The sequence below is a fragment of the Emys orbicularis genome, chromosome 3 (genome assembly GCF_028017835.1).
Source record: "Emys orbicularis isolate rEmyOrb1 chromosome 3, rEmyOrb1.hap1, whole genome shotgun sequence".
Classification (NCBI taxonomy): domain Eukaryota; kingdom Metazoa; phylum Chordata; order Testudines; family Emydidae; genus Emys; species Emys orbicularis.
In genome coordinates, this window is record NC_088685.1 from 118,174,910 (window position 1) to 118,201,161 (window position 26,252).

General features: G+C 39.1%; 1 protein-coding gene across 1 annotated transcript in view; it reads right to left on the reverse strand.

The window, feature by feature from the left end:
* The window catches only part of LOC135876245 (nesprin-1-like), a 112,627-nt gene that overhangs the window by 34,285 nt on the left and 52,090 nt on the right, over nucleotides 1–26,252 (reverse strand). Inside the window, exons 9-16 of the mRNA XM_065401442.1 lie at nucleotides 25,012–25,062; nucleotides 18,406–18,513; nucleotides 16,032–16,169; nucleotides 14,472–14,636; nucleotides 10,851–10,963; nucleotides 10,126–10,294; nucleotides 7,688–7,784; nucleotides 4,681–4,883 (exon numbers count right to left, since the gene is read on the reverse strand). Coding sequence (XP_065257514.1) covers nucleotides 4,681–4,883; nucleotides 7,688–7,784; nucleotides 10,126–10,294; nucleotides 10,851–10,963; nucleotides 14,472–14,636; nucleotides 16,032–16,169; nucleotides 18,406–18,513; nucleotides 25,012–25,062 — 1,044 coding nt within the window. The remainder of the gene's footprint in view (nucleotides 1–4,680; nucleotides 4,884–7,687; nucleotides 7,785–10,125; nucleotides 10,295–10,850; nucleotides 10,964–14,471; nucleotides 14,637–16,031; nucleotides 16,170–18,405; nucleotides 18,514–25,011; nucleotides 25,063–26,252) is intronic.

Sequence of the window (26,252 nt, forward strand, 5' to 3'; positions counted from 1 at the left end):
AACACAATATAAGCAACATTGCTAAACATTTTGCAAAAGTCATTATGTTACACAATAAAATATAAACCTAATCACCAACTAAGGACATGGATAAACCTTTTCCCTACAAGGCACATTATCCTCTGAAGCATCCAACATTGGGTACTCTGGTAAATTCTTATGTTCCAAACGAATATTTTAAAATAGAGCTATCAAGATAACCTGCTGTGTTAATGGAGGGGACTCTATATTGTATATCTATAATATAGATATAAACAATCAGTACCTTCTCAATTTAATCAAGTAGGTAGCACTACTGAGGTCAATGGGACTACTCTCCTGAGTAAGATAAAAGGATTTGAGTCTTAATTTATAATATTGTCACTGCTTCATCTAATTTCTGTTTAATTTATACACACTTGAGGATTACTTTTGTTCATTTGAAGCCAATGAACTACTAATTCACTATGGGCTCAATTGCAACTTGGACTTCCTGCCAGCACAGTAGTAAGAATCCCCCTTGTAAACCCAGGGCAGGTAATCGTGGGCCTCAGAGCAGTGGGGAAAACAAGTGCTTCATGGCTGCTTACTCTCACCTCAGAGCGGGTGAGTGAGGAGGGAGAAGAGAATGGATGGAGCCTTGGTTCTGTCTCACTCCAGTATTCTAGGCTGCACAGCTGAGCTGGGGGGGGGGGAGGTGAGGTGTGTGTGTGTGAGAGAGAGAGAGAGAGAGAGAGAGAGAGAGAGAGAGAGAATGTGTGTGTGAGAGAGAGAGAGAGAGAGAGAGAGAGAGAGGTGTATGTGAGGTGTGTGTGTGTGAGAGAGAGAGAGAGAGAGCGTGTATGTGTTTGTGTTAATTTTCTGCTGTGAGAGGTCCCCAACAAATGACTCCCCACCTTCCTTTTTATTCTGCCCCAGGAGCAAGGGGGAACCAGGGAGGAATGACCAATGGCTGTCTGAAGTACAATTCTTCCCAGCACTGCTCCAGGCATGGTGCCGTTTACACATTGCCTCTTGCTCATGGCTGTACCAAAAAGCGCAATCTCAAGGTTTCAGAAAGGCTTGTGACAACACAATAATTGATGCAGATGTCATAACTTATCCATATTTAAAACACCTCCCATATAGCTACAAAGAAAATGTCAAATGGAGGCATATTGCTTAAATGTGTTGGACAGATAATTGAACACAATGTTATTTAAATCCCTAAAGAAGACATGAGTAAAGAGCACTTGTACTATGTACATAGACATATTAGTGAATAAGCTTCATCTTCTCTGAGTAGACTGGGTGTCATCTTCCATCTTCTTTGAGTTTGAGAATAGTGTTGCTTTCCCCTGGTGCCCAAGATAACAATATTGATTTGTCAGGAAATACCCAACAGCATCCCAGATATATTATATAAACATTTCCTTGTTGTTTTTTTAAACTGCTGTACACATGCCAGGTATGCTAGAAGGAAAACAAAAACAGCAGTCCTGTTCCTATTGTTCACAACAAAATAACCCCATCAGAACAGGCACTGACCAGTTCTCTTGTTGGCAGACTTAGCAAAGAGGTCAAAGAAGAAATGAGATGGGAGAATGAATTACTCTGCAGAGGTAGACTTTCTTCATTCCAGGTGTGAATCTCTTCTCCAACAATGGGAAGCAGGGCCTGGATACCTCTGAGGCACCGTTTCCCACCCCAGTCCCTGCAGAAGTTTCTCTGCATAGACCCTTCAGCATGAAGGAGGAAGCAGAGTCCGGGCAGGCTGGGGAGCAGGCTGGGGGGAGGGGCACATATTGTCCCTGACCCAAAGGAAGACTTAAAAAAATGAAAACCGTCTCAGGCTATACTATTTTCAGATTCCCCCCACAATCCCTATTGGGGCCTTGAATGAAGCTGCCAGGTCAGAGGCCCTGGGAGCATGACTCCAATGGAGCTGTGCTGGAGGGGATCTGAGAGGGACTGCTGGGGTTGAAAGGGTGTGGGGTTTCCCTGTGAATGGCTGAGGCCATCTTCAGGTCCTCAGGAATCCACTAAGTTGGAAGGCAGGTCTCAGCAGGTGACAAACCCTGCTCCTTCTGACAGCATGGTGCAGGGGCATCACAGATATTTCCCAGTAAATAGCATCCTTGTGCAACTTTGAAATTACTGGGCCAAATTTATCTTTAGTTAAAGTTCCTGGTAGTTGATGGAGTTACAAAAAAAATGGATTTGTTCAGTGATGAATTTGTTCTGTTGTATTTCAATTATTTGTATGAGAAATATGAGAGTCAAGGATGGTCACTTCTGGCAAGTTTCAAAATTGTTTAGGTTAATGAGTTCATGGTAGAATCCCTTAAACTAGGGGTAACCAATGGAAAACAGGGAAGACCCTTACATTTTAGCATTGCAAACAAAACAATCATGCAAATATAGAACTTGTAATCAGACAGGGAGATAAAAGAGAGTGAAAGCATTATGGTGTGGTATGAAGATTTTATGGCCTACATTTGGGATGCACCATAATTCTCATGAGTGGTGAACTTAAGAGTGAGTTATGTAGGTCATTCCATGTGAGTGCCACAAAGCCCTTATATCACGCCACAGCATCGGGGATTTTGTATGTGACACATAAATTACAGAACAAATATTTTGGAAATATTTCAGTAAGTTTTACTTTATGTTACTGATGCTATTTAATTACCTCTATCCATCTAGAAGCCAGGATGCCTTTGTTAACATTAGTTGAACTGTACAAACCCCAGTGAGAGTGAAAGTTCTAACTGATAAATTATAAAAGCCTCTTAAATGACCTAAAATAGATTTGCCATACATAATGAGATGTCACTCTCTTAAGGTCTAGTACAGCATCTTGAAAACACCTAGGACCAGAAGCAAATTCTGTTACCGTCTCATAATTGGGAACAATTCTGATTCTTGAGCCAGTGTAATATGAGGGAGAAATTGCACATTCTGGGGGAAAGGGAGTAATATTCCTGTGTCAGAGTGCTGTATTTATTTATTTATTTACTTACTTACTTATTTATTTAAACTGGCTATTTGAAGCTGCTGAGAGATTTGGAATAGGATTGCCAACCCTCCAGAATTGCCCTGGAGTCTCCAGGAATTAAAGATTAATCTTTAATTAAATATTATATCATGTGATGAAAACTCCAGGAATATGACCAACTAAAATTGGCAACCCTAGCAGTCAAAGAGTCCCAGTGGAGACAGATTAGCGGAGTGAACAGAGTGCAGATGGGATGGTCAAAGTTGCATAATGAACGCAATTCATCACATGGATATCAGTAGCACGTGTGGCACTATACACACATGTTCATAATCTGCTTTAAGGTGAAACTGTAGAACAGACTCGACACACAGATGTTGACTTAAATGTTCATATACAAAGAATATATCAATATTTCATTTTAAACAATATATACACACAAACATAAACCACATGTATAAGCCACTGACACCCATGTGCATTTATCATGTGTATGACCATCTCACCTGCCCATTAATCCACCATTGACAGGACAATTTATAAGATGCCAAACCACGGAGACAACTTTTACAGGCACAAATTTTGTTTAAACATGAGAAACACTCCTTTCTTTCCCCCCAACTCAAAGTACTGAATTTCTAAAAAAAAAAATTAAATTGGCTTGCGGCCCACAATGTGCAATATTCTGTCCTTAGCTAGTGTCAGGATTAAAGTCTGATATTTTTTTAAATAGGAGATATTTATTATTGGTAGACCTGAAGATAATAGATATTAAAATTGTGCCATTAAAATTGTAGTGTTATCATTGATATGTGTGCAAAACTATGTTAGGTCATTTAAAGACGTTTCTAAAATGTATTTGTCATAATTTTTCACCCCCTCTGAGGTCAGAGCACAACTCATGATACCAAGGCAGACGGCCTTATGGTGAAATATATAAATGCACACAATAGTTGGAACAACTTTTAGAACTATTTAAATCATTTCTAAAATAGTTTTTAAAACATCCTTATTTTTTAATTTGCTGGGCAAACAACTACATATATACATAGATAAACTGGCTGTAGGCAGAGTGGTTATTCAGAGAATAACCTAAGTGGTAAACAGAAAGGTAAAAGCATCATATTTACTCTACATAAATGCTTGTATAAGCAGACCTTATTAAAACATCTCACTTAAACTCCTAAACTGTTGCAAAGAAGAAAAGGGATTAAACCAGTTTTACTATAAAATATGTGGCATATACAGAACACATAATGATGCAGTGTTATATGGCACTTGTTTTGAGTCAGCTGCATAACAACACATTCTTGGCTTTGCCATTTGTGAACAATGCAGCCATCCTAAATTCATGCAAATAAAGCCTTTACGCTATAACATCTTAAATGTGCTCATTCTCTTTCCATATTTATACATGCATACATGAGTGCACACATGGGCACACACACAAACCTAAGACAAATATGCTCAGATAGAAAGTGTACTATGCATCTGTGAAGGTTTCTGATAGTGAAGAGAGTAAGGCAGAAATTATTCCATGCATAAATCTCAACCTGCCACAACTCTCATCATCTAGGTCTTCTCCCCAGTCTTCTGCAAACAGCCTCCTACCTGGTCACTGATGTGTTTTTTTTTAAACTTGTTTCCTGTAGGTTGTAAAACTTTTACTGAATAGTCATAAAAGCCATATGCAAGGGTTGGATGAAGTAGCTAATATTCCTTACCTTTTTGGCATGTTCAGGCTGATTCAGCATTTTTTCCGCATCCTCCAGCCACGCCTGCAGACTGGCCACAGTGCTGCTATACCGATCCCAGTTAGCAATCACTTCTTCTAACATGCTCCTCACACTTCTCACCTCTACCGACAGGTTCCTCCACTGGGCTGTTGTTTCATTCATGAATTTCATCACATTCTCTGCTTCTTCCACTAAGACACAGAAAGCATATTGAATTTTTAAACACAACTTAAAGGCTTGGAGCTGCTGGAAGTATTTATCCAAGTATTTAGCATGTGTTTCTTTTATTAAAAATATTATTAAATCTCTATTATTATTCTTGTTAAGTAATTATATTTTATATTCTTTTCAGCATCAGTAGGTTTGTTTAAACATATATGAAATGCACAACCTAATCACAGAATCATAAAACCATAGGGGTTAGAAGGGACTGCAAGGTCATCTAGTTTAACCTCCTGCCAAGATGCAGGATTTGTTGTGTCTAAACCATCCAAGACAGATGGCTATCCAGCCTCCTTTTGAAAAACCTCCAGTGAAGGAGCTTCCACAACCTCCTGAGGCAGTCTGTTCCATTGTCCTACTGTTCTTACAGTTAGGAAGTTTTTCCTGAGGTTTAATTTAAATCTGCTATGCTGTAATTTGAATCCATTGCCTCTTGTCCGGCCCTCTGTGGCAAGAGAGAACAATTTTTCTCCATCTTTTTGTAGCAGCCTTTCAAGTATCTAATGACTGCTATCATGTCCCCTCCCCCCCTTAATCTCTTCTTTTCTAAACTAAACATACCTAGTTCCTTCAGCCTTTGCTCACATGGCTTGCATTCCATCCTTTTCAGCATCTTTGTCACTCGCCTCTGGATCCTTTCCAGTTTGTCTACATCCTTTCTAGACAGTGGTGACCAAAATTGGACACAGTGCTCCAACTGAGGCCTAACTAGTGCCAAGTAGAGCGGTACTATCACCTCCCATGACTTGCATGCTTTGCCTCCGTTAATGCAACTTAAAATTACATTTGCTTTTTTTGAAACAGCATCTCATTGCTGACTCATGTTGAGGTTGCAATCCACCACAACTCCCAGATCCTTCTCAGCAGTGGTGCTGCCAAGCCAGTTTTTCCCCATCTGTATTTATGCATTTCGTTTTTCTTCCCTAAGGGTAGCACCTTACACCTCTGTCTTTGTAGAATTTCATTTTATCTATAACCCAGTTCTGAATTTTAGCTTTATCCTCCAAAGTATTGGCAACCCCCCCAAGCTCTATGTCATCTGCAACATTAAGGTTGAGAAATTAAGCATACATTGTAAAAAATAAAGTATACAAAGAATGTCACATTAACTCAGTCATGTTGCATATCCTGCATGTTATTGGTGTATGCATCTAATAACAAAAAGGTAATATAGGAAGGGTTATATTTAACAAGGAAAGAGAAATAGAAAACTATATGTGTGGCTGATTCAGTGCTGAGTTTGTATTAAAATATTAAGAGAAAATCTATTCTCATTTACAACTATATAAATCCAGATTAATGACATTGGATTTTCGTCATCTACTTTTTGAATTTTCTGTAGGTGGTGTACTTGATTTCTGGGCCATACCATTGCAGTTGATTCCCTCTTTTTAAGGAAAAAAGATAATGCATCTGCAATGCAGGATCCTTTAAGAAATTAATTCATAGCTTAGGTGTCCTTAGTTTGCACTATTTATGCTGCAAATAACTCAGGTGAATATTTATTTGTTGGAAAATGACTTATTGTTGGGTTTTTTAAAAAATCATGGAATAGTTTATATTGCTCTTACATTTTGTAAAGTGTATTTTTACAAAAATCTAACTTTTGGGACAAATTTGAGTTGAAAGTGTCACTTTAAATGGGTAAGATATTCCTTTTCACTCCCTATCCATAAACCATTTTAACAACTGCAGCATCTCACCCCAGAGATTGCTGCACTATTATTTGACAGTGTTTAAAGTAGTCCCTATCAGATGCCCCCAGAGCCATCCATGCAACCTCACTGTACCCAGTGGGGTTGTATAGGTGTAACAGAGAGTTGCCGATCCATCCATAGGTCATCGTATACTGCACCTATCATTTTGATCATTCTTTGTCATTCTGGAAGGCTTGTGAAAGGTACTTCAGTGAATACTGTCCTACTAATGATACTGGATGAGACTGCTTTGCACGTAGGTTCAGAGGCATAGTAATACAAAAGATCCTTCCACAGCTTGCACACCAGGAATAAAAGGCCACTCCTTGAGCCTGGAGATAACAGGATGGTGCAGCTTCCTGCTGTGTACTGGGGAGTTCAGCGAGGGCTAACAATCCTTCTACAACTTCCCCCCTGGATAGCTGCTGCTCTGAACTGCCCCAACACAAGGCTGTTCAAAATGGCACAAATTGCATCATCATTATTATTATTGTTGTGACTGTCATTAAATCCCCATTCCAGATATTTTGAGAGGAGGTTGTTGCTTTTTTACACCGCCCTCCTCCCTCCCTCCCCCAAAAGCACAGATGACCTATGTTACTCAGTTCTCAGATATTATCATTTCATAACTCCTTCAAGTTATTCAAAGCGAGTGAAATTCACCCCAGTGCAGAGGGCCCGTACAAAGTATGTGAGACTTATTTGGTGCATGGGCATTGTGCTAGCCCTCTGCACTGGAGTGAATTTCACACTTTGTGAATCAAAATCATCTTCAGTTACAACCAGAGGTGATTTTCTACAAGTCAAAAGTAGAAGAACACTTTTACAATTAACACTTAGATTTTCTCATGTTCCAGTAGCATATTCTAACAATCACACAGTCAATACACACTGGCAGAAATCCACTGGATTCTAGTTTTGTCAGATCCCACGTGGTTAATTACAGCTACAGTACAACTGTATTGCACAGAAGGAATTGGCTTCTAAATATACTCTGAGGAACTAATTTAAAAAGGATATTAAAATCAACAGGACTAAAATGCCTTCAGAATTGCAACAGATACAGAGGTATTTACCTGAGCCATTAGCTTTGGCATACATCTCAGCTGCCCTTTTCAAGATCTGGTATGTAACTTCATACTGCTCAAAGAATTTACTGTTTTCAATAACAGACTGAAAAGGAAAAAAATGGTTATAAGAGGCAAAAGTAAATGTCACATTGAATAATGACAATTCCTTTGAATTACAATTGCATTAAGATACGATTTCTCAAATTTCACCAAACCATCCCCCACTTAATTTACAATGTGCTATCCAGAGCTCCCTTTGACAATGACAGGACAGGATAGTCTCCTCCCATAGGAGGCTCTTTTCAAGAGAACATTTTGGATGAATATTTTTAACATGCTCATAAGGCAACCTGTTAATTGCTCTTTCTTGCTGGAATTCTTCGGACTTCTTCATACTTAGAATTCAGCAGAAGCCAAAGAATTGCCTGAAGAGTCACTATTTATTAGATAACTCCTCCTCTGCTGAGATCTAAGTGAAAACAATTCAGTAAGGGCAAAATTCATCTTCATGCAGACAGCTACCACAAAACCTATGCACCATTTAAATCTCACTTAAGCCTTCAGAATAGCCCTTGTACTGACCCTCTGCAAAGGGACAGATTTCATTCAAAGAAAAGAAATATATTCCATCAAACTTCAGTTTGCATTCACATCGTCCAGAAGAGATGGAACAAGATGTTAAAGAAATCCTACATTAAAGGATGCTGCTTTACGAAGTGTTGCATAGGTTTTTACCTTCGCGGTTGATGCTAAAACTCTATATTCTGCTTTGAACATTTGCTCTTAAACAGAGCTGGGTAAATAATTTATAGGGAATACTTATTCAACAAATGTTGCCCCTTTTTTTGTTCATGGATGGTCAGTCACTTGGATGTTTTTTTTTCAAATGTAATTGTTTTTCAAAATTATTTGTTAAAGTTGTTAATGTGCTTAAGAGTTTTCAGGGTTGAGTTCTTAGTTAGGCCAACTGTCAAATGGAAATAATGTTCTCCTACCTTTGTAAATTCCTTTCAGATATGTAAGTGCAAGAAATATTATCCCTGTTTTTCATATAGGCTAACCAGGCTCACTGCTTTGCCACTGACAGTGGCACCAAAAGACTTGGGTCCCAGTTTTGTATTGGACACATAATTTGATATGATTTTTAAACACTTTTTGCCAACATTTTGAGAGAGCGTATATTGTACAATGAAGGCATGTTGGGCTAACTTAGCAATGCAGTATACAAGCATACTTTATGTCATCAGATACACACTGAAGCCCCACCCCAATCTAGCAAAGCATTAAGCACAGTAGTAAACTTTAAGAATGTGAGTAATCCTACTAAAGTAAATAGGAACACACATTCTCCAAAGTTAAGCACGTGATTATTGAGTATACTCTACTCTAAACAGTTTGCCCATTCCAAATTAGCATTAAGAGTATGGAATTCTTGATGTGCAATGGCTAGAGAACTATAATAATTAATACCGTCAGTGAGCTGCTTTGATGAGCATTAAAAACATAATGGAAGTGAAATAATTGAGAGAAAGATGCTTTTGGATTATTATTTTATAGTAAGCAGGAAAAAATCTTATTTTTAACTATTAAATGAAAAGTTATCTCAGGTAGTGAATTTGTGTTTTATTTTGAATTACTGATCTGTTGCTCTGTAAATGGAGTTTGGCATGTGTATGCATTCTAAAAACAAACAAAACAAGAAGATATTGAAAAGGAACAGTTCATATTGCTAACAACAGTAATGTGGGGAACTATCACATCATTTACAAAACTGAAACACATCAAAGCAAGGGAATAAATATGTGAGGACTTCATAAATCTTACATGGCACACATAATACATACATTGGGCAAGAACCTCAGCTAATGAATGTTCAGCTCAGCTGAGGGGGGCTCAAATGTGCCTTATGTGTTTCCCCATTCTTAGAGCTGCTCTGCCCAGGGTGAAGCCCCCAACACAGGTTAGACTGACCTGAAAGCTGCTTTATTCTCCATAAGCCACCAGTGGTCTCAAGGAGCCAAGTGACAGCTGGGCACTACGGTGTGAGAGATCCCTGACCACACCCTCTTCCCCAATACCCTGGGCAGCCGTCTGCAAGGAGCAATGATGTGGAAGTCCCCAAAGTAGTTCTGCACCACCCAAAGAGCCTCCAATTTGAGAGGCTGGATCTGCTGGGTTTAGAAGAACTTTGTACCATAGCAGCACCATGAACCAGCTGGAGCGCAGCCAGGATTGGGGCCATCTGCTGGATTCTCTGTTGTCTTATACTTTCTGTGGTCCTTTACACCTCTTCAAATTGGGTGCAAAGTAGATGTAAAATGCGTCCCTTCTCTTATGGTAGCATTTTACACTGTCTTTACATAGGTGTGAATCACAACACAAGGGGCAAGGCAGTGGAGTTCAGATGTAGATGCAACAAAATTAAACAAAGAACAAAAGCTTACAATATAATTTTGTAGAAGTAGTTCTACCGACTCTCGTCTTCCATATTTGATAATCCATGATTTTAACTTCGATTCTGCAAGGACTAACAGTGACAGCAGACGGTATTTCAGTTCCAGAAACTCCATTTTCAACAGATGGAGTTCAGACGTAGATGCAACAAAATTAAACCTAGGAATGAATCACACTATAGTAAAAAAGTGCAACATTCAATATGTAGGAGGAACGGAAGGATTTTTCTATAGGTTCAAGCTACCTTGTTATGTGTGAGATCTATCTCTATTCTTTGATCTAATGCAAAGCCTAAAGGCATATTTAATTTTGTATGATAACCACTCTGAAGGCTGCTCATTAAAATAAAGCATGTTATAATTCTGTTTATACACAGAAGTAAATCATCAGTTTAGGTCTGAGACTAAGTTTTTTTCATTACCAAAGCATCCCTCTTCCAGTTTGTTCATAAGCATTATGTTGTTACATAATGTTCCTTCCTGTGCCGAGTCTGTCTGCAAAATTATTCCTTTTTGAAAATCAATTGCTTGTTCAAATTGACCATTATCAATTATTAATACAGGCTTTTCAATATATTTCTCATTTGTTGCTTCTCCTATTCTTCTTAACTAAGAACCAAATGTAAAATCTGATTTTTACATGAAAACATTATAAAGCAAACAGGTTCTCTGTCATTCACAGAGGAGGTTTCATTTAAGATTGAAATTCTTCTTACCTCTCTGCCATATCGTCTAACTGCTCCAGTGGAACAGGGACTCCATTAACAGACCTAGCCCGGTGGATCCCTTGGAATGCCTTTTTGTGACCATCTAGGTTTTTAAGCAGGTCCTGGTTTGATTCAAAGAGAGAGAAAAGGCTCACAGTAGACTAACTAATAAGCATGATTTTAAGGCTGCAATGATGAGTCAATGTAGTTAAGTATTTGAACATGCTGTCACATTTGCATGCAAGTTAATGCCTAATATAAAAGCATTATATAGCAGCTTGAGCATCTGCACAGCGAAAGTACCTTATGAGATGTTCTGCTAAAGCTGTGTCTTATAATTCTGGCAGTTTTTAAAATAGATGGCACTTGCACTGCCTCAAATAAATCTTTCAGAGATTTAAAGAAACACGATGAACTCTGGTTATATGTGACTAATCTGAGATAAGGTCTGCAATTGCTGAAATTTCATGAGTACATAATTTTGCTAAATTTACTGTTTATGTCTTTAATACAAATACCAGCTTTTATTAACTGCTATTTCAAATATTACACAATTAGTCTAATCCCGCCCGCCCCCCGCTACAAAGCAGCAGATTCAGGGTTCCTGATGTTATTGCATATTCAATGTGAAGTGAACTCCTGACTCTCAGCATCAGAAGCTTCAGTGATTATATGCTATATATTACACAAACCTACACTGAATGCAGTACCTAAACCTGTAGGCTTATGATAAGATACGAACAAGCATAAGCCTCATAATAACAGCTCATTTCTATAGTAACCAAGCAACACTACTTCAAAGGATTTCCTGGAGATTACTTATTAAAATGAATGACTGGCAACGGTTTCCAAAGCGGTAACCATAACGATGTCAAGTCTTCAGAAGGCTGCCAGAATGTGAGGGAGTAGATAGCTTATTGTACAGTCCCTTGCTGAACCTGATCAGTACTGTACTGACAAAGAAAATCATGCACAGCTCCTCCTCTCCCCAGGCTGAGGGAGCTGGGTTAACAAAATGCAAACTAGTAAATTTATCTCAAATGTCTATTTTTTCAATGTATTAAAATATCACCTCTCCACAGACTGCTCTGACTGAGCACTTGTGCAACAGCAGAGATAAATATACAATTCTATCGGCTCAATTCACAAAATTGTGCCCAATATCTCCCATGATCCTCCACCAACCCACCTGACTCTACTCAACCCTCCCCTTTGGAAGAAAGTTTGAGAGAAGAGATAAAACTCTCAGGCTTTGTAAGGCAAAGGGGATAAATGAGTTTGAGAATCAAGAAACCCTTGCTGAGAATTCTCTGCAGCTAGCCCTCTCGCATGTAAATGAGGGATGTTACAACACAGCATTTCGGTGTGCACTTCTATTCCCACCCCCATAGTCCAAACTGCAGGGCTACGTAGACATAGCCTGAGATCCTTAGATAGAAACAAGCTTTTTAGATCCTTATTCGTCAAAACCAGTACTTGAAACTTCACCCACTAATCTAGTAGACGCCAGTAAAAACTCTGGCTTTCAGATGCAATTCGCTCCCCAAGTGAATTACTAATTATTAAGGTCCTGGCCCTTCAAAGACTAATATACTAATATAAAGTTAAACAACTGTGAGTAGTCCCACTGACTTCAATAGGACTACTTATGGATGTGAAGTTGAACACAGCAAAGTTTGTGCAGGATGGTGCCTAAGAAGACAAAACACACTTTGAAATATACTGATAAAAAGCACTATATAAAAGCTAGATGTTATTATTAATAATAATGTATTCTGCATTAGTTGGAACTTCAGAATAACTTTAAGGGGCCATATAATATGCAATGTCATGTAACAAGTTCTGGAGGTGATAAAGGTATGGATAATGTGGCGAGGTTCCCAGCAGAGAGAAATAAAAAAATTGTAAAGCACAGCTGGAAAAAACACATTGAGCCATTGCTGCTACCTAAGCAGCTGAGGATCTTCATGACCCCTGCATCACGAACCTGAGTGACAAAGATGAGCAAACTCATACAATACAGGGAGCTGATTTCTACTAATTCTTCTGATGCTTTCTCCATCCCACATGCACTACATATAGGGCAGTGGTTCTCAACCTGCGGCTCGAGGGCCGCTTGCAACCCATCAACACACAGCTGCAGCTCATGTGATATCCTCAGGGCCACACAGATAGTATTGGATGTGGCCCACATAACACATATATGCGTCCTACAGTGTTAAATAGGTTGAGAACCACTGATACAGGGCTTGAAAAATTTACCTGACATCTACTAACCTAAGGATTAAGTTTACTTGTCAGGCTGATTAATTAAGATGTGAGAGCTCAAAATACATATCTCTAAGACTTCCAGGAGTTGTTCTAGCAAAAAACAAGGGCTGACATTCATGATATTGCCAAGATTAACAAAAACTTTTTTGTTAAGAAACCTTTCAGGCCTTCATTATACTGTACACCATAAAGAAGCTAAAAGGACTACAAATATAATTTTAAATAAATCCTTGCCAGATTATTTTTGCAGCAATAAAACAGTTGTGCCTTGTATTTCTTTATACCATGCTGTCAATCAAATTTCAATATAAAACATTTTAAAATATAACTTACTACATACATCTCTCTTGCTTCTGTTATACCTTCTTTCCCTTGCTGGTTCTACTCCAATTTTTCTTCCTTTTTCTATCCCTATATTTTCAGTGTCTGTTCTCTCTTTTCTTCCTCTCTTTCCCAGGTTATATACCCTTTTTTTCTTTCCCTACACTGTGTTCTTTACTTCATCCTCTATATTTCCTGTCTCAGCTTTCTTCTCCTACTCCTCCCCAAAGATATTTATCTGCCTGTCTATATATACAACTTACTTTTAAATAAGAGCTTAGAATCTGCAGAAATTGATGGCACTAATATTCAAATTTGCCTATGAAAGCTTCTTATTAACCATAGGAAAGTGGATTTTTCAAGCCCTGTTCAGGCGCAAAATGATCTAGGTTCATCTCATTCTCTTCCAAGCCTCAATCTTGGTTAGGCATTGGTTAAGACCAACTGCAATGCGGGTTATCAGCATATTTAAAGTATTGTAGTCTCTCCATTACCTCACTATTTCACTTGGCTTCACATATAGGTTGAGTAACAGAATGGTACAGTGTGGAGCTCTGTAGGAGAGAGCTCCTGGAGCAGATGAACAGCTATGGAATATTACACTCTGGGACCTCTCAAAAAGAAAGGAATAAGAGCCATTCAAAAATAATTCGAACTACTTCTTCTAGGATCTGCAGATGTGTTAATAAAACCTCATAGTCAAAGGTATCATCTGATAGATCTAAAAGAATAGGCAGGGACACTTGATCTTCATCTACTACCAGGAGGAGATTATCTACCAATATAACTAGTACATGTAGCCTCCTAACTACAGCATGTCAAAAACCCAATTTGTATGGCATCAAGGAAATCTTAGGACTCCATATGTTGTCCAAGTTGCCTCATCATCACAACTCACTTTCAAAACAAACCTATTAACAACAACCACGAAAATTTGTTGTTCATACAGCATGAGTTCTCAGTCACCCACAATCCTAGGAACAGTGGCCACACTGAAACTGGAAATGTCATGCATAGAGATGTCTCATACAGAGTTACCTTATGCTGTTCAAGCTTCCGATGTATCGTATTAGCTGTTTCCTCATGAGCTTGCTGGACAATTATTTCTTCCCTAACGGCAGCCTCTGCTCTGTAAAGCCAGGCACCTATGGTACCCAAAGGCGCAGGAAGAGATTTATCAAGATATTTGTGCCAATCTAGTAGCTGGAAAACAAAATTAAGAATACTGAATATCCTTCCAGGATTAATTGCACAAGTAACTATCCTGAAAATCAGACTCCTAACAAACCTGGCGCTGGATAGTTACAAGGCCAAAAAGAAATTAAAAGAACAATAAGTGATGTATAAAATGTAAATGTTGATATTCAGTTTATGGCATTACAATATTAAGGATGGTAATTTATAATTTTCCATTACAACAATTTGTTCTGGATAAACTATGCATGGCATCATTACTCATTAATGGTGCAGGTTACCCTAAATGTACATTAGTAAAACTTGTCCACCACCAAAAGCAATCAGATGTTCTATATTTATACCACAGATGTGGTGATGACAGGTTTGTGAAAAAAATTTGAAACCATGTCATAAATTGAACTTCTCATACATGTCAGATAGTTTCATCTGCCCTCTGCTCATTACCCCATCTCAGAGGAGACAAATGTCAACATTCCAGGGATCTCAGTAGTTTCAGACAGATGCTTATAAGTTGTTCTTGAGAAATGCAACTTTCTTCCACCTATTTCCACCATTTCTCCCCAAATTATAATTGTCTGGCATTATGCAGACTTGAACCTGACAAGCTTAAGCTCCAAATGTCATCAATTATCAGGGATAGTAACACTTTCCTTATCCCACTGAATGCCAAGAATGCTTTTTCCAATGGGATACAGCACTTGTTTCTTACTCTGGTAGACTGTAGAAGTTCAGATCTGAAGATTTAATATTAGTTATACAAAGAAGCTATTTTCAGTAATACTGAAAGGTCTCTCATTTTTCTCTTCCTCAGAAGCCTGTACATTTGGATCTATAGACGTAACGTAGCCTGTCTTACTGGAAGAGTCTCAATTAAGAAAGAGGAAAATAATGTCAATAAAAATTATAAAGCTTCAAAATATTTCCATTATAGTTTATTTTAAATACGACATAGAAAAATTCATGACAGCATGGTCATTTATGAAGGTTTCATTGACTCTCATTTGGAATGACCTACATAACTCGTTTGTTGCTTCACCACTCATAAATAATGTGTCCATGCCAAATGAATACCATTACACTTTTACAACAAACTGCAACATTTAGTAGTTGGTAGGCAGACACAAATTGTTCTGTAAATGAACAGATGTAGAATTTTATAGGGCATTCAATATTGTTTAAAACCTGTTCTGTCAATCCAGTTTGAGGGGAGCTGTGAATTGTACTATTAGTTGTGTTTTCAAAATACTCAATACTACTATGTTTTTATCAACATATTTTCTAAGAAAGGGCAGTTCAAGGTAGGTGCCCTATCCTAAAGACCTTATTCAATCTTTGCTTCATCAAAACTTAAACATTTATGTCTAATCAAATGTATTTAGTGTATTAATTTTTTTAACTTACCCTGGAAGAAACCCTGTCCCAAGCTTGCTTCACCATAGCTTGATCAAGTGATAATTTACCATCTTTACGTGAAGACTGGATTACAAGTTCAATCTGTTTCCTCTTTATTTCATACTGGACTCGGAAGTGTTTAAATGACTGCATGAAAAGAAAATCAGTACAATGAGGCATGGAAGGAAAGAACAGGACATGTGTGGGGTAAGGTTGGCCATTTTACAATTCTGAATTGATAAAAGATTCTATCCTTCCCAACTGGGAATATGTATTTAATTATGAACTTCCTTGAAATACATTTTTATTAAATGTTTTAATAGGGTAAGAGACTCAAGGGACCTCTGTAGGGATACAGGACTCCTCTGTTTTCCTCCAGTTATTAGGTAACTGAACCCTACATGAAAGGCAGAAATTACTGTTGAGCAGAACTAGCAATTACATTCAATTAGCTTTTAGCAGGTTAAAAGAGGGGGTTGGAGCCTCTCTCAGGCAGAGAAAACTAGGTTTTGGTACAGAGATGGCCTGCATGGAACCTCCTATGAATAACCATATTTGAAGTTTAGGTTGAAGTTTATGATGTGGTGTTACCAATAATGCCAAACCCCAGGAAGAAGCAGGACTCTGATACTGCAAACATTTATGTATTTGAGTAATTTTACACACAAGTAGCCCTGAATGCGCTGGGACTATTCGCTTGTGTACCTTTACTTATATGCATAACTGTTTGCAGGATCAGGGCCTCCATTTGGAATTCGTACATTATACATATAATCTGTTCAGCAGAGGATGGGAATTCCATCTGCTTCAAAGATCTACCATGATTTTTGAACCAGCATCTTACAATCAGGAGCTGGTCCTGAAGCTGTCCTATGTATGGCACTCCCACTAAAATCAACAGGTATTTTGGCTGTGGTAGGACTCTGAGAGGAAGACTTATGCAGGGCCGGCTCCAGGCACCAGCTTACCAAGCAGGTGCTTGGGGCGGCCACTTCGGAGAGGGGTGGCACGTCCAGCTGTTCGGTGGCAATTCGGCGGACGGTCCCTCACTCCTGCTCGGAGCGAAGGACCTCCCGCCAAATTGCTGCCGCAGATCGCGATCGTGATCGCAGCTTTTTTTTTTTTGTTTGGCTGCTTGGGGCGGCCAAAACCCTGGAGCCGGCCCTGGACTTATGGTATCAAAAACTTAGACTTGGGACTTCACTGCTGAATCTGACAAAATAAGAAGCTAGGCTGTGAGGTAAAAAACCCTATGATTTAACAAAAACTGCTGAAATCCACTCTTTAGAGTTAAAGCAGTTTAAATCCAGAGTCACACATGAAGTTCAACAGACTTCTTCAGGATTCACACCAACAACTGATTTCAGAGTAGCAGCCGTGTTAGTCTGTATCCGCAAAAAGAACAGGAGTACTTGTGGCACCTTAGAGACTAACAAATTTATTTGAGTTACTCCAAATTCACATGATTATAACTGAGCAGAATGTGACCCAAATACATATATTTAATAATAGAAGAAAAATACAGTAAACTGCAGACAAAGAAAACTGCCTCTTTATTTCAATGATTTTAGGACCGTTGTCAGGGCCTAGATCATCTCCTCCCACAGCAAACCCCAGGGCAGGGTTTTCAGAGGGAGCAAATCTCTACAAACCTCCCTGACATCATCCTGTTAGAGGGGCAGAATTAACCAATCTAGAAAAGGTGGTAGGATCTGCACCCAAATTAGGCAGGGGAGACATATCCACTGGAGGCAGATCCTATGCCTCCATATTGACTCTGGCTCTTATCACACCCACACATTCCCCCCTCCCCATGTAGCATGGCTCCACTGGAGCCACACTATCAAGGCCTCCCCTGGGCTATGACTGCCCCAGTGGAAGAAGGGGTTTCCATTGAAATATAATACAGGCCTATTCTGCATTAGCCATTTTGACTAATTTCTAGGACCTGGCTGGAGGGGAGTGAAATGTGACCTCCACCCCTGCCCAAGGCCTGTCCACTCTTCCTCTTGGCCCACCTCCCCTTCAATTATTCCCCATCACAGAACCTCTATCATACAGAGCGGCCTCTGCAACATCCGGAATGTATGTTTGGGGAGAGAGGACTTAGCTGCCCCTAGCTGCCCACCTAAGGGCAACCTAGCCCTTCTTCCATCCTGCAGGAGACAGATCTGTGTTAGACAAGTCCCCTTTATTTGAAGATCTAGGGGGCACAATGTGGGCATCTGCAGACTTAGATTTGTTTCAACAGTGAAACACTGCATACTTTTATACAGTCAGCATACTGTATTAGTTATATGGAAGAAGGATACAAATTCAGGTGCACATGTTACATCAAATCATGACAAAAATCTTCCACCATTTAAAGTTTTCCACAGCTTACCTGGTATTTTTCCTGTAAGCTTGCTTCTACCATCTGTGTCCTGGTCAGGTCCCTTTCGAACTGTTCTACCCAAACTTTGAGGTCTCTCAGCATCAGTCTATCTTCTTTCTGTGAGATGGGAAACCCAAACAGCATTGTAGATGGTTATTAGTCAGTGCCAAAAATAGGCAATATATTACTCTTTCCTAGCAGGCCAATTTCATTTACAGAGAAAGTCAATGTAGACATTTGGGTCAAATTCGACTGTCTATTATCTGCATGCAACCTGAATGAGTGGGGTTGCCTGGATGTGAGAGTAGAATTTAGACCCCTAGACATGAGGTTCATACTAGCAAGGGGCACTGCAGTCTCACATGGAACATAGTGTCACATGGAGTTCTCATTCAAAGCCAATTTAATGTGCAGCCACTGCAATAAATCACAACAACTAATTTTAATCTGCCACAGATTAAATCACAATTTGTTCACAGTGAATTTAAATGAAGGTCAGTTTGTTTGGAAAAGGGGATTATTCCTGATTTTATCATTTATTATCACTTATGGTATTGATGATAAACAGTGTGTCGTAATGACATCCTACATTACCAGACTATTGGCTCCCTGATTTAAGTGCACCATCTGGTATCAAATAGCAAGTTGGTATAAATGACAAATGCTTACATATTCTACCGTTTTAGTTAGGACAAAAAAAAAAAAAAAAACCATTGCAAGGTACTGATCGTCACAGTTTCTTTTGCTTATATACCACAACACACTGATCTTTCTACATTCAATAACAGTATACTGTTCTATTAGAGGACTTGTTTCAACATTGCTTTAGTACGGTGTACTGTCAATCACACAGTTCTTATTAATGCTGTGTCCGGAACAATGTGATCAGAGAGTCAGCAACAGAAAAATACCAACAGGAAATCACAGGTCTGTAAGCTAGTCATATCAGGATTTAGCATATGATAGAAGAGGCATTTGTGCAATGTGTAAACAGCCTAATCCTTAAGCGGGATGTAAGTGACTGATTGAGATTTGCACACAGTAGGCCACATGCACCTCTCACTAACACTAGTGTAACTCAGGAGTAACTCCATTGAAATGAATGAAGATACACTCCTGTAAAACCAGTCAGAGGAGAAGCAAGCCCATTAGATTCAACTAAACCCATATTATGTAGTAACCTAAGTATGTGAGTAAGTTTCAAACATCACACCAAATTAGTGGATTCATGCTTACAAAACTGTAGAGGAAATACCTATATGTTTTTAAAGCAACTGAAATGTACTAAAGAACAGTCATTTTAAACTTAAATATTTAAGGTTTAAGGTTCCCTCTTTTACCAAAATCCTCTCATTACAGAGGGTTGTCAGGGAGTCAGTTATAGCTCTCTAATTCTCAAGCTGCCCTCAGCCCAGAAGTAAATTAGAGCAACCCTGGGGAGGCTATTATTTTACAACCGTTAGCTATGGTCTCTTTGGGCCATCCATGAGCTGAGAATTGCTGTATGGGAATGGAGCAACCCACTCCCTCCCCAGTCCCTCAGCGCTGAGGCAGCAGGATAGGCAAAACTAGCACAGGAGCCATTTCCACCGGCTGTATGCCTGATGAGAATTCCCTTCCAGGGGAGTTCTCAGCGGGATAGCTGCAGCCAGATTACATTCACTTTGCATGCATCTTGTGGAATCATTTATAGCTGTGCAAAGTATGTACAAAGGGCTTGTCTACATGGTCTGGCAGTACACAGAAAACTGGGGTATAAATCTATAGCGCTCTGGTCTGCTGCACACTAAACAGCTATGTATACCCTGCTACCGCACACTGAAAGTTCCATCGTGTGCTGTGATCTACAGCAGTGGGTCAAAGTGCACTACACAGGGCCGGCTCCAGGGTTTTGGCCGCCCCAAGCTGCCAAAAAAAAAAAAAAAAAAAAAGCCGCGATCGCGATCTGCGGCGGCAATTCGGCAGAAGGTCCTTCGCTCCGAGTGGGAGTGAGGGACCGTCCGCCGAATTGCCGCCGAATAGCTGGAACTGCCGCCCCTCTCCGGAGTGGCCGCCCCAAGCACCTGCTTGCCAAGCTGGTGCCTGGAGCCGGCCCTGGCACTACGGAACTTCTAGTGCACGATAGCAAGGTCCACACAGCAACTTAGTGCACAGCAGGCTAGTGATTTGTACCCCAGCTTGCAGCACACTAAGTGTTTATAAAGACAAGTCTAAAATGGGTGTAAAACACTACCATTCTGACTCGGTGACTGACTCTATAAGCCACAAAGCCATGTGTGGGAATCAGGCCCAAGATTCTTTGAAACACAGAATCAGCAGCAGCAAGAACATGTCTACATTAGCTGAAAGTAGACTTAAGAGTTAAAATAAATCCTTCCATAATGTCCTTTGAAGACTGCTAAACAATGTGTACAATCTTGTCATCCAACAGCAAAGAAAAAAAAAGTAGCTACTTCTATATGCAGTAAGATTGATTTTTAAGACATTTCAGTTCTAAAAGAATGACAGGCATCAAGGTTTTGTGTTATTCCTCAACTGGGCTTCCATACAGTCTGTATCTGACGTATAAATACCAATGGGTGGGAGATACTCAATAGGTTAGAAAACTTTATGTGATCTTGTGTGTAACACAGAAATTATATGCTCACTTATGAATATGAGAAGAAATAGTACCTCACCTGCAGTCAATGGGAGTCTTGCCATACGGCCAAGATTTAAGCCCTGAAGTTTAGCTCTTTACTCCATATAGCACATTGTATAGTGGCACACAACCTCTGGGTGAAATTCCTGATCCACTGAAATCAATGGAAGTTCTGCCACTGATTTCAATGAAGCCAAAATTTCACCCTATATGTGTATATTCCAATACCGTATTTCATAGAAACCATAGAAATGTAGGAGTAGAAGGGACTCAAGAGACGATCTAGCCCCCACATACTGAGGCAGGTCTAAGCATACATAGACCATCCGAGACAGGTGTTTGTCTAATCTGCTCTTAAAAAACTCCAATGACAGGGATTCCACAACCTCCCTTGGTAACCTATTCCCGTACTTAATTATCCCTCACATATTTGAAGAGTGTCATCAGGTCCTGCTTCAGTCTTCTTTTCTCAAGACTAACCGTGTCCAGTATTTTTAATCTTTTCTCATAGCTCATATTTCTTTTGAGCATTTTTGTTACTCTTTTCTGGACTTGCTCCAATTCGTCCACATTTTTCTTAAAGTGTGGCACCTAAAACTGGACACTTTACTCAAGCTGGGGCCTCCTCACCAGTGCCAAGTAGAGGAGGACAATTACCTCCTATGTCTTATATACAATACTCTATTAACACACCCTGGTATATCTGCCTTTTTTGCAACTGCATCACATTGTTGACTCAGATTCAATTTGTTATCCACCATAACCCCCAGATTTTTTTCAACATTACTAGTGCCCAGCTAGTTATTCTCCATTTTGTATTTGTTCATTTGATTTTTTTCTTCCTAAGTGTAGTACTTTGCATTTGTCTTTATTGAATTTCAGACCAATTCTCCAATTTACCACACTATAAAAAAAATTATTCATGTTGATAGATATGGCCCCACTATAGAGAAGGGATCAAATTTAGCTATGCTGTAAAATCAACCTAAAGTAAATGGATTTGTATTTACTTACACAAGTGATGAATTTGGCCCAGAATGTTTTTGCTTAGGAATAATCATTTGTTAATTTCTTAAACTTTTAGCCATGCTCCTATTTTACCACTCTGTTTTTGCAGCCTGCTTCACTGGACTCTTTTTTCTTTCTACACACATTGGAATATATCTCTCAGTAACTGTATCTGAAGCATCAATATAGCTCTCTGTGTCTCAGCCCCACTTGTCAGATGAGAGGTTCCTTGGTTGATATATAAGCAGTTCGAAGACCCCCTTCTGATTATAATGGTTGCAAGTACAACTTCAATGGTAGTAGATGGAAATGAATCACAGTTTCTTAAGCACCAAAGGACCTACCATTCATACCTCATGTCTGATGAACTATCATATTTAACACAAGGCATTTATCAATGCTTAGTGCTCTGCATGCTCAGTCAGAAACATCAAAAGGGTACATTTCTAAATAGGCAAATTATATTCTGAAGACTAGCCATCTTGAACAGCATATGGACTGGAGTGTAAGCAACTATAAATATAGCTGGCTAGTGGAACTAAAATTATTCCTTTTAGGTAAGAGATCTGATCTCTGATCACATTTGCTTGACATTTAATTTTTCTAATTTTCTGCAGTTTATTCCCTGCATGTTAACCCTAAATGACATTTTAAAGTAATAGCTTATCCTGTTATCTTTCCATAAATATTCATTGATTTTGCGGAGAAGAGCAACTGAATAAGAGCACAGTGCTCAACAACCAATGAAAGCTAAGGCATGTAATTAAACAATGGAAAAGTGTTTCTGGCTTCACCTATGACAAGAAGGTGAGGCAGTTTAAATTAACCCAGAATATTTTTGACCCAGTCAGAAAGTCAAAACATTTATAACAGTTTTTAAATTGATGCCATTGAGGTTAATTTGAAAATTACAAAACCAAGACACTTTGCTAGACAGCTAAGTATATACATTTGTGTATCATAAGGAGTTTAATTACAGATCGAAAAAGGAGTACTTAGTTGGATTATCCAGTTTTCTGATATGTAATTCAGAATTTGTTAGGCTATTCAAGTCCAACAGCAAAATTTTCAAAGTTGGGCCCTTACAGGTCAGCTCTTAAATCCATATTTAGGCAAATAAATAAATGGCCTGATCTTCAGAAATGCTGATCTATGACAGATTCAAGAGCTCAGCTACTCTGAATATCAGGGCACTTGTTAAGGTGCCTAAATATGAATTTAGGTGCTCAACTATGGTCTCTAGTTTGAAAAATATGAGCACATAAAATTTTTACAAAGACATAACACTCCTGAATTTTCTACACTCAAACATATGACTTTACAAAGCTATATACCATGAATACCATTGCAAGTAGAATCCTGAGAGGAGAGTTATGGGCCAGATTCTCTAGTCCACTACAGACACTTTGCACTGCTCAAGCAGCATAAAGTAGTAATTTTTGGCAGTAGCTGGCCAAAGGGAGAATTCCCTTTACATAGAGGACCGTTACACTGACATAAAGCTGTCAATGTGGCAGAGTTACCTCCTGCACTACCCACTTGCCACACTGACACAAGTGGGGGGAGGGGTCATGTCAGGCGGATTCTAGAGCACGGAAGCTCCTCTATACTACTCTGTTCATCCTCTGGTGTGAGGTCAATGAAGGAGCTTACACCATTGGCAGTGTAACTTAGAGCTGCTCCTCAGTAACTCTAACTTACACCAGGGCTGGGCCATGCAGCACTGGGGAGTTGCAACAGATCCCTCATGGATCCTTTATCTATCTGCTCGGGTAGGGTGGAGAATCCAGCCCCTACCTATACTGATATACCTATTTTATCTCTAAGTCTAGTATATAAAGTACGGTATAATTACTTGGTTATATGTAGTATGAAAGCAATCCTGACTGATACTTAGTTGAAAATAGTCTTGTGTTGAGTTAAAAAAACCCTTAGAACATGTTCATTAATCAGATGACATAAGAAAATAAATATATCCTGGTTGATTGCAGTGACCTTAGTGATAACCATTATTTACCACCAAATGGATTTTTTTCTGGACCCCTAATTTCATCTCTCATTTAGAATGTTCATTTCAAAACACAACCATCTGTTAAACTTCTAAGTTCAGAATTTCAAAGCTGCCTGAAAGGCCCAATTCCCAGTAGAAATTAATGAGCACTGGACACCCAAATGCTAGGCACCTTTGAAAATGGCACCCTCAAAGTCATCACAGACATATGGTAATAAAAGCTTCATCAAACCTCACACTGTTATGCATATATTTTCTCTTTCAAACACATACAATATATACCACAGGTACGTGAAACAACCTAATAGCTACCCAGTGGTTTTCAAACCGTGGGCCTGAGCTCCACCCCCACCTGGGGGCAGCAGGGCTCGGACTCCAGCCCCCTCTCCCCTCCCTTCTCCCCCCACCCAGGGTCGTGTAGTAATTCATGGAGGATAAGTCCATCAATGGCTATAAGACAGAATGGGCAGGGATGGTGTCCCTAGCCTCTGTTTGCCAAATGTGGGAATTGGCAACAAGGGGATGGATCATCTGATGATTACCTGTTCTGTTCATTCCCTATGAAGCACCTGGCATCGGCCACTGTCGGAAGACAGGATACTAGGCTAGATGGACCTTTGGTCTGACCCAGTATGGCCATTCTTATGTTGTCAGAAGGGGGTCATGGTGCATGCTGAACTCTATCTATCTACAAACATAGATAGATAGATCTTTTCATCTATCCATCCAACCCTGTCTTTCTATATATAAACTTAGATTTAACAAAACCATAATGAAGCATGGCCTGAGATACCCTATGTATAAGTTGATCTGCTTTTCTAACATATCACTATAGAATTATTTACTAAATTAAGTGTTAGTGAAAAAGTTTATAGGAGTAACTGGTGTGAAAAAGTAGCAAGCAGTAACACTCAGTTGAGGGATACGTTCTTATTCCAGAGTGTTTAAACCTTACTTTTAATTTAGGAATAATAATGGAAAAAGTTGGGATTGCTTGAAGTGTGTCCTGGCAGTATGAAGAAACAATGGATAGCCAATTAAACCAAACCAAACCAAAAAGCAGAGCAGATACAAAGAAGTACAGAGAGAAGAAGTACATTAAAAAAGTCACTCATCTAAAGAAACAGAAGTGACCTTCTTGGAAAGAGAGGTTCATATTATCTGAAACTTCTCTGAGGCAAGTTATTAAATATTAATGTATTTTTGTTATCTCAGCAAATCCAATAAAGGAGTTTGGTTTGCAAACCAAACCAATGCTTTTGGTCTATTAGCTACTGCTAATTTATGAACATATTTTATAAGGAACAACTAAATTTCCAACCACCTTTTAAGTGAAATTATATAGATGGACAAAAGGGGTATGTCTGAGAAAAGAAGACTACGCTCACTTCTATACTCTCACTCTAGCTCATTCCCCTTGCTGCATGCATGCATTAGGATGCTGGCTTCTTTCTGGCCAATCAATGGCAACAGCATGAGAGATGGCTTTGGAAGAAGTTACTTTTATGGCTCTTGTGGCTGGAAAAGCAGTCCCTTGGCTGCAGTGGTTTTTAAGAAAAAGTGACATTGTGAAGTCAAGGTCTAGAGCTGCTATAAAGGGTAAAACGCTGGATGCCTGTAGTGATTGCATCACAAAAACAGCACAGAATGACTTTTACATGCTTAATTTATTTTGTTTTCCACAGTGACCTGACACATTTGCTGTTTTACACTCAATCTACCTTTTCTGGAACTGGAAATTTTTTCTACATTGCAATAGCACAGCCCAGTTATTGGTCCAAAATACTATATAAACCCTGTATCTCCACTCTTAGTTTCTCGCCTCCATAATACTAAGTACCAAAAAAAATGGTGTCTGTATTATGTTTATTTTAAGCAATCATTTTTTACCACAATTGGCCTCTCTAAGCTCTGGTAAAATAGAAACTGTGTATGTTCAGATTCAGCAGTTCATGAGATCAATCTCTGGTTGCACATTTGCTGCTCTGTGTAGCAGAAATGGCATTGCCTTACAAATTCAGCTGTCCTCCCACAGATATTGAAGCAAAATTACTACTTGCCCCATTCAACTTTTTAACTTTTTAGTCTGACTTAAAATGTAAACTGTGATATTTAGTCTGAGCAAGCCTTAGCTTGCAAAAAGACCTCTATTAATGCAGAGTGGTAGTGTTAAGAAGAGAGAAAGAATCAGCTAAA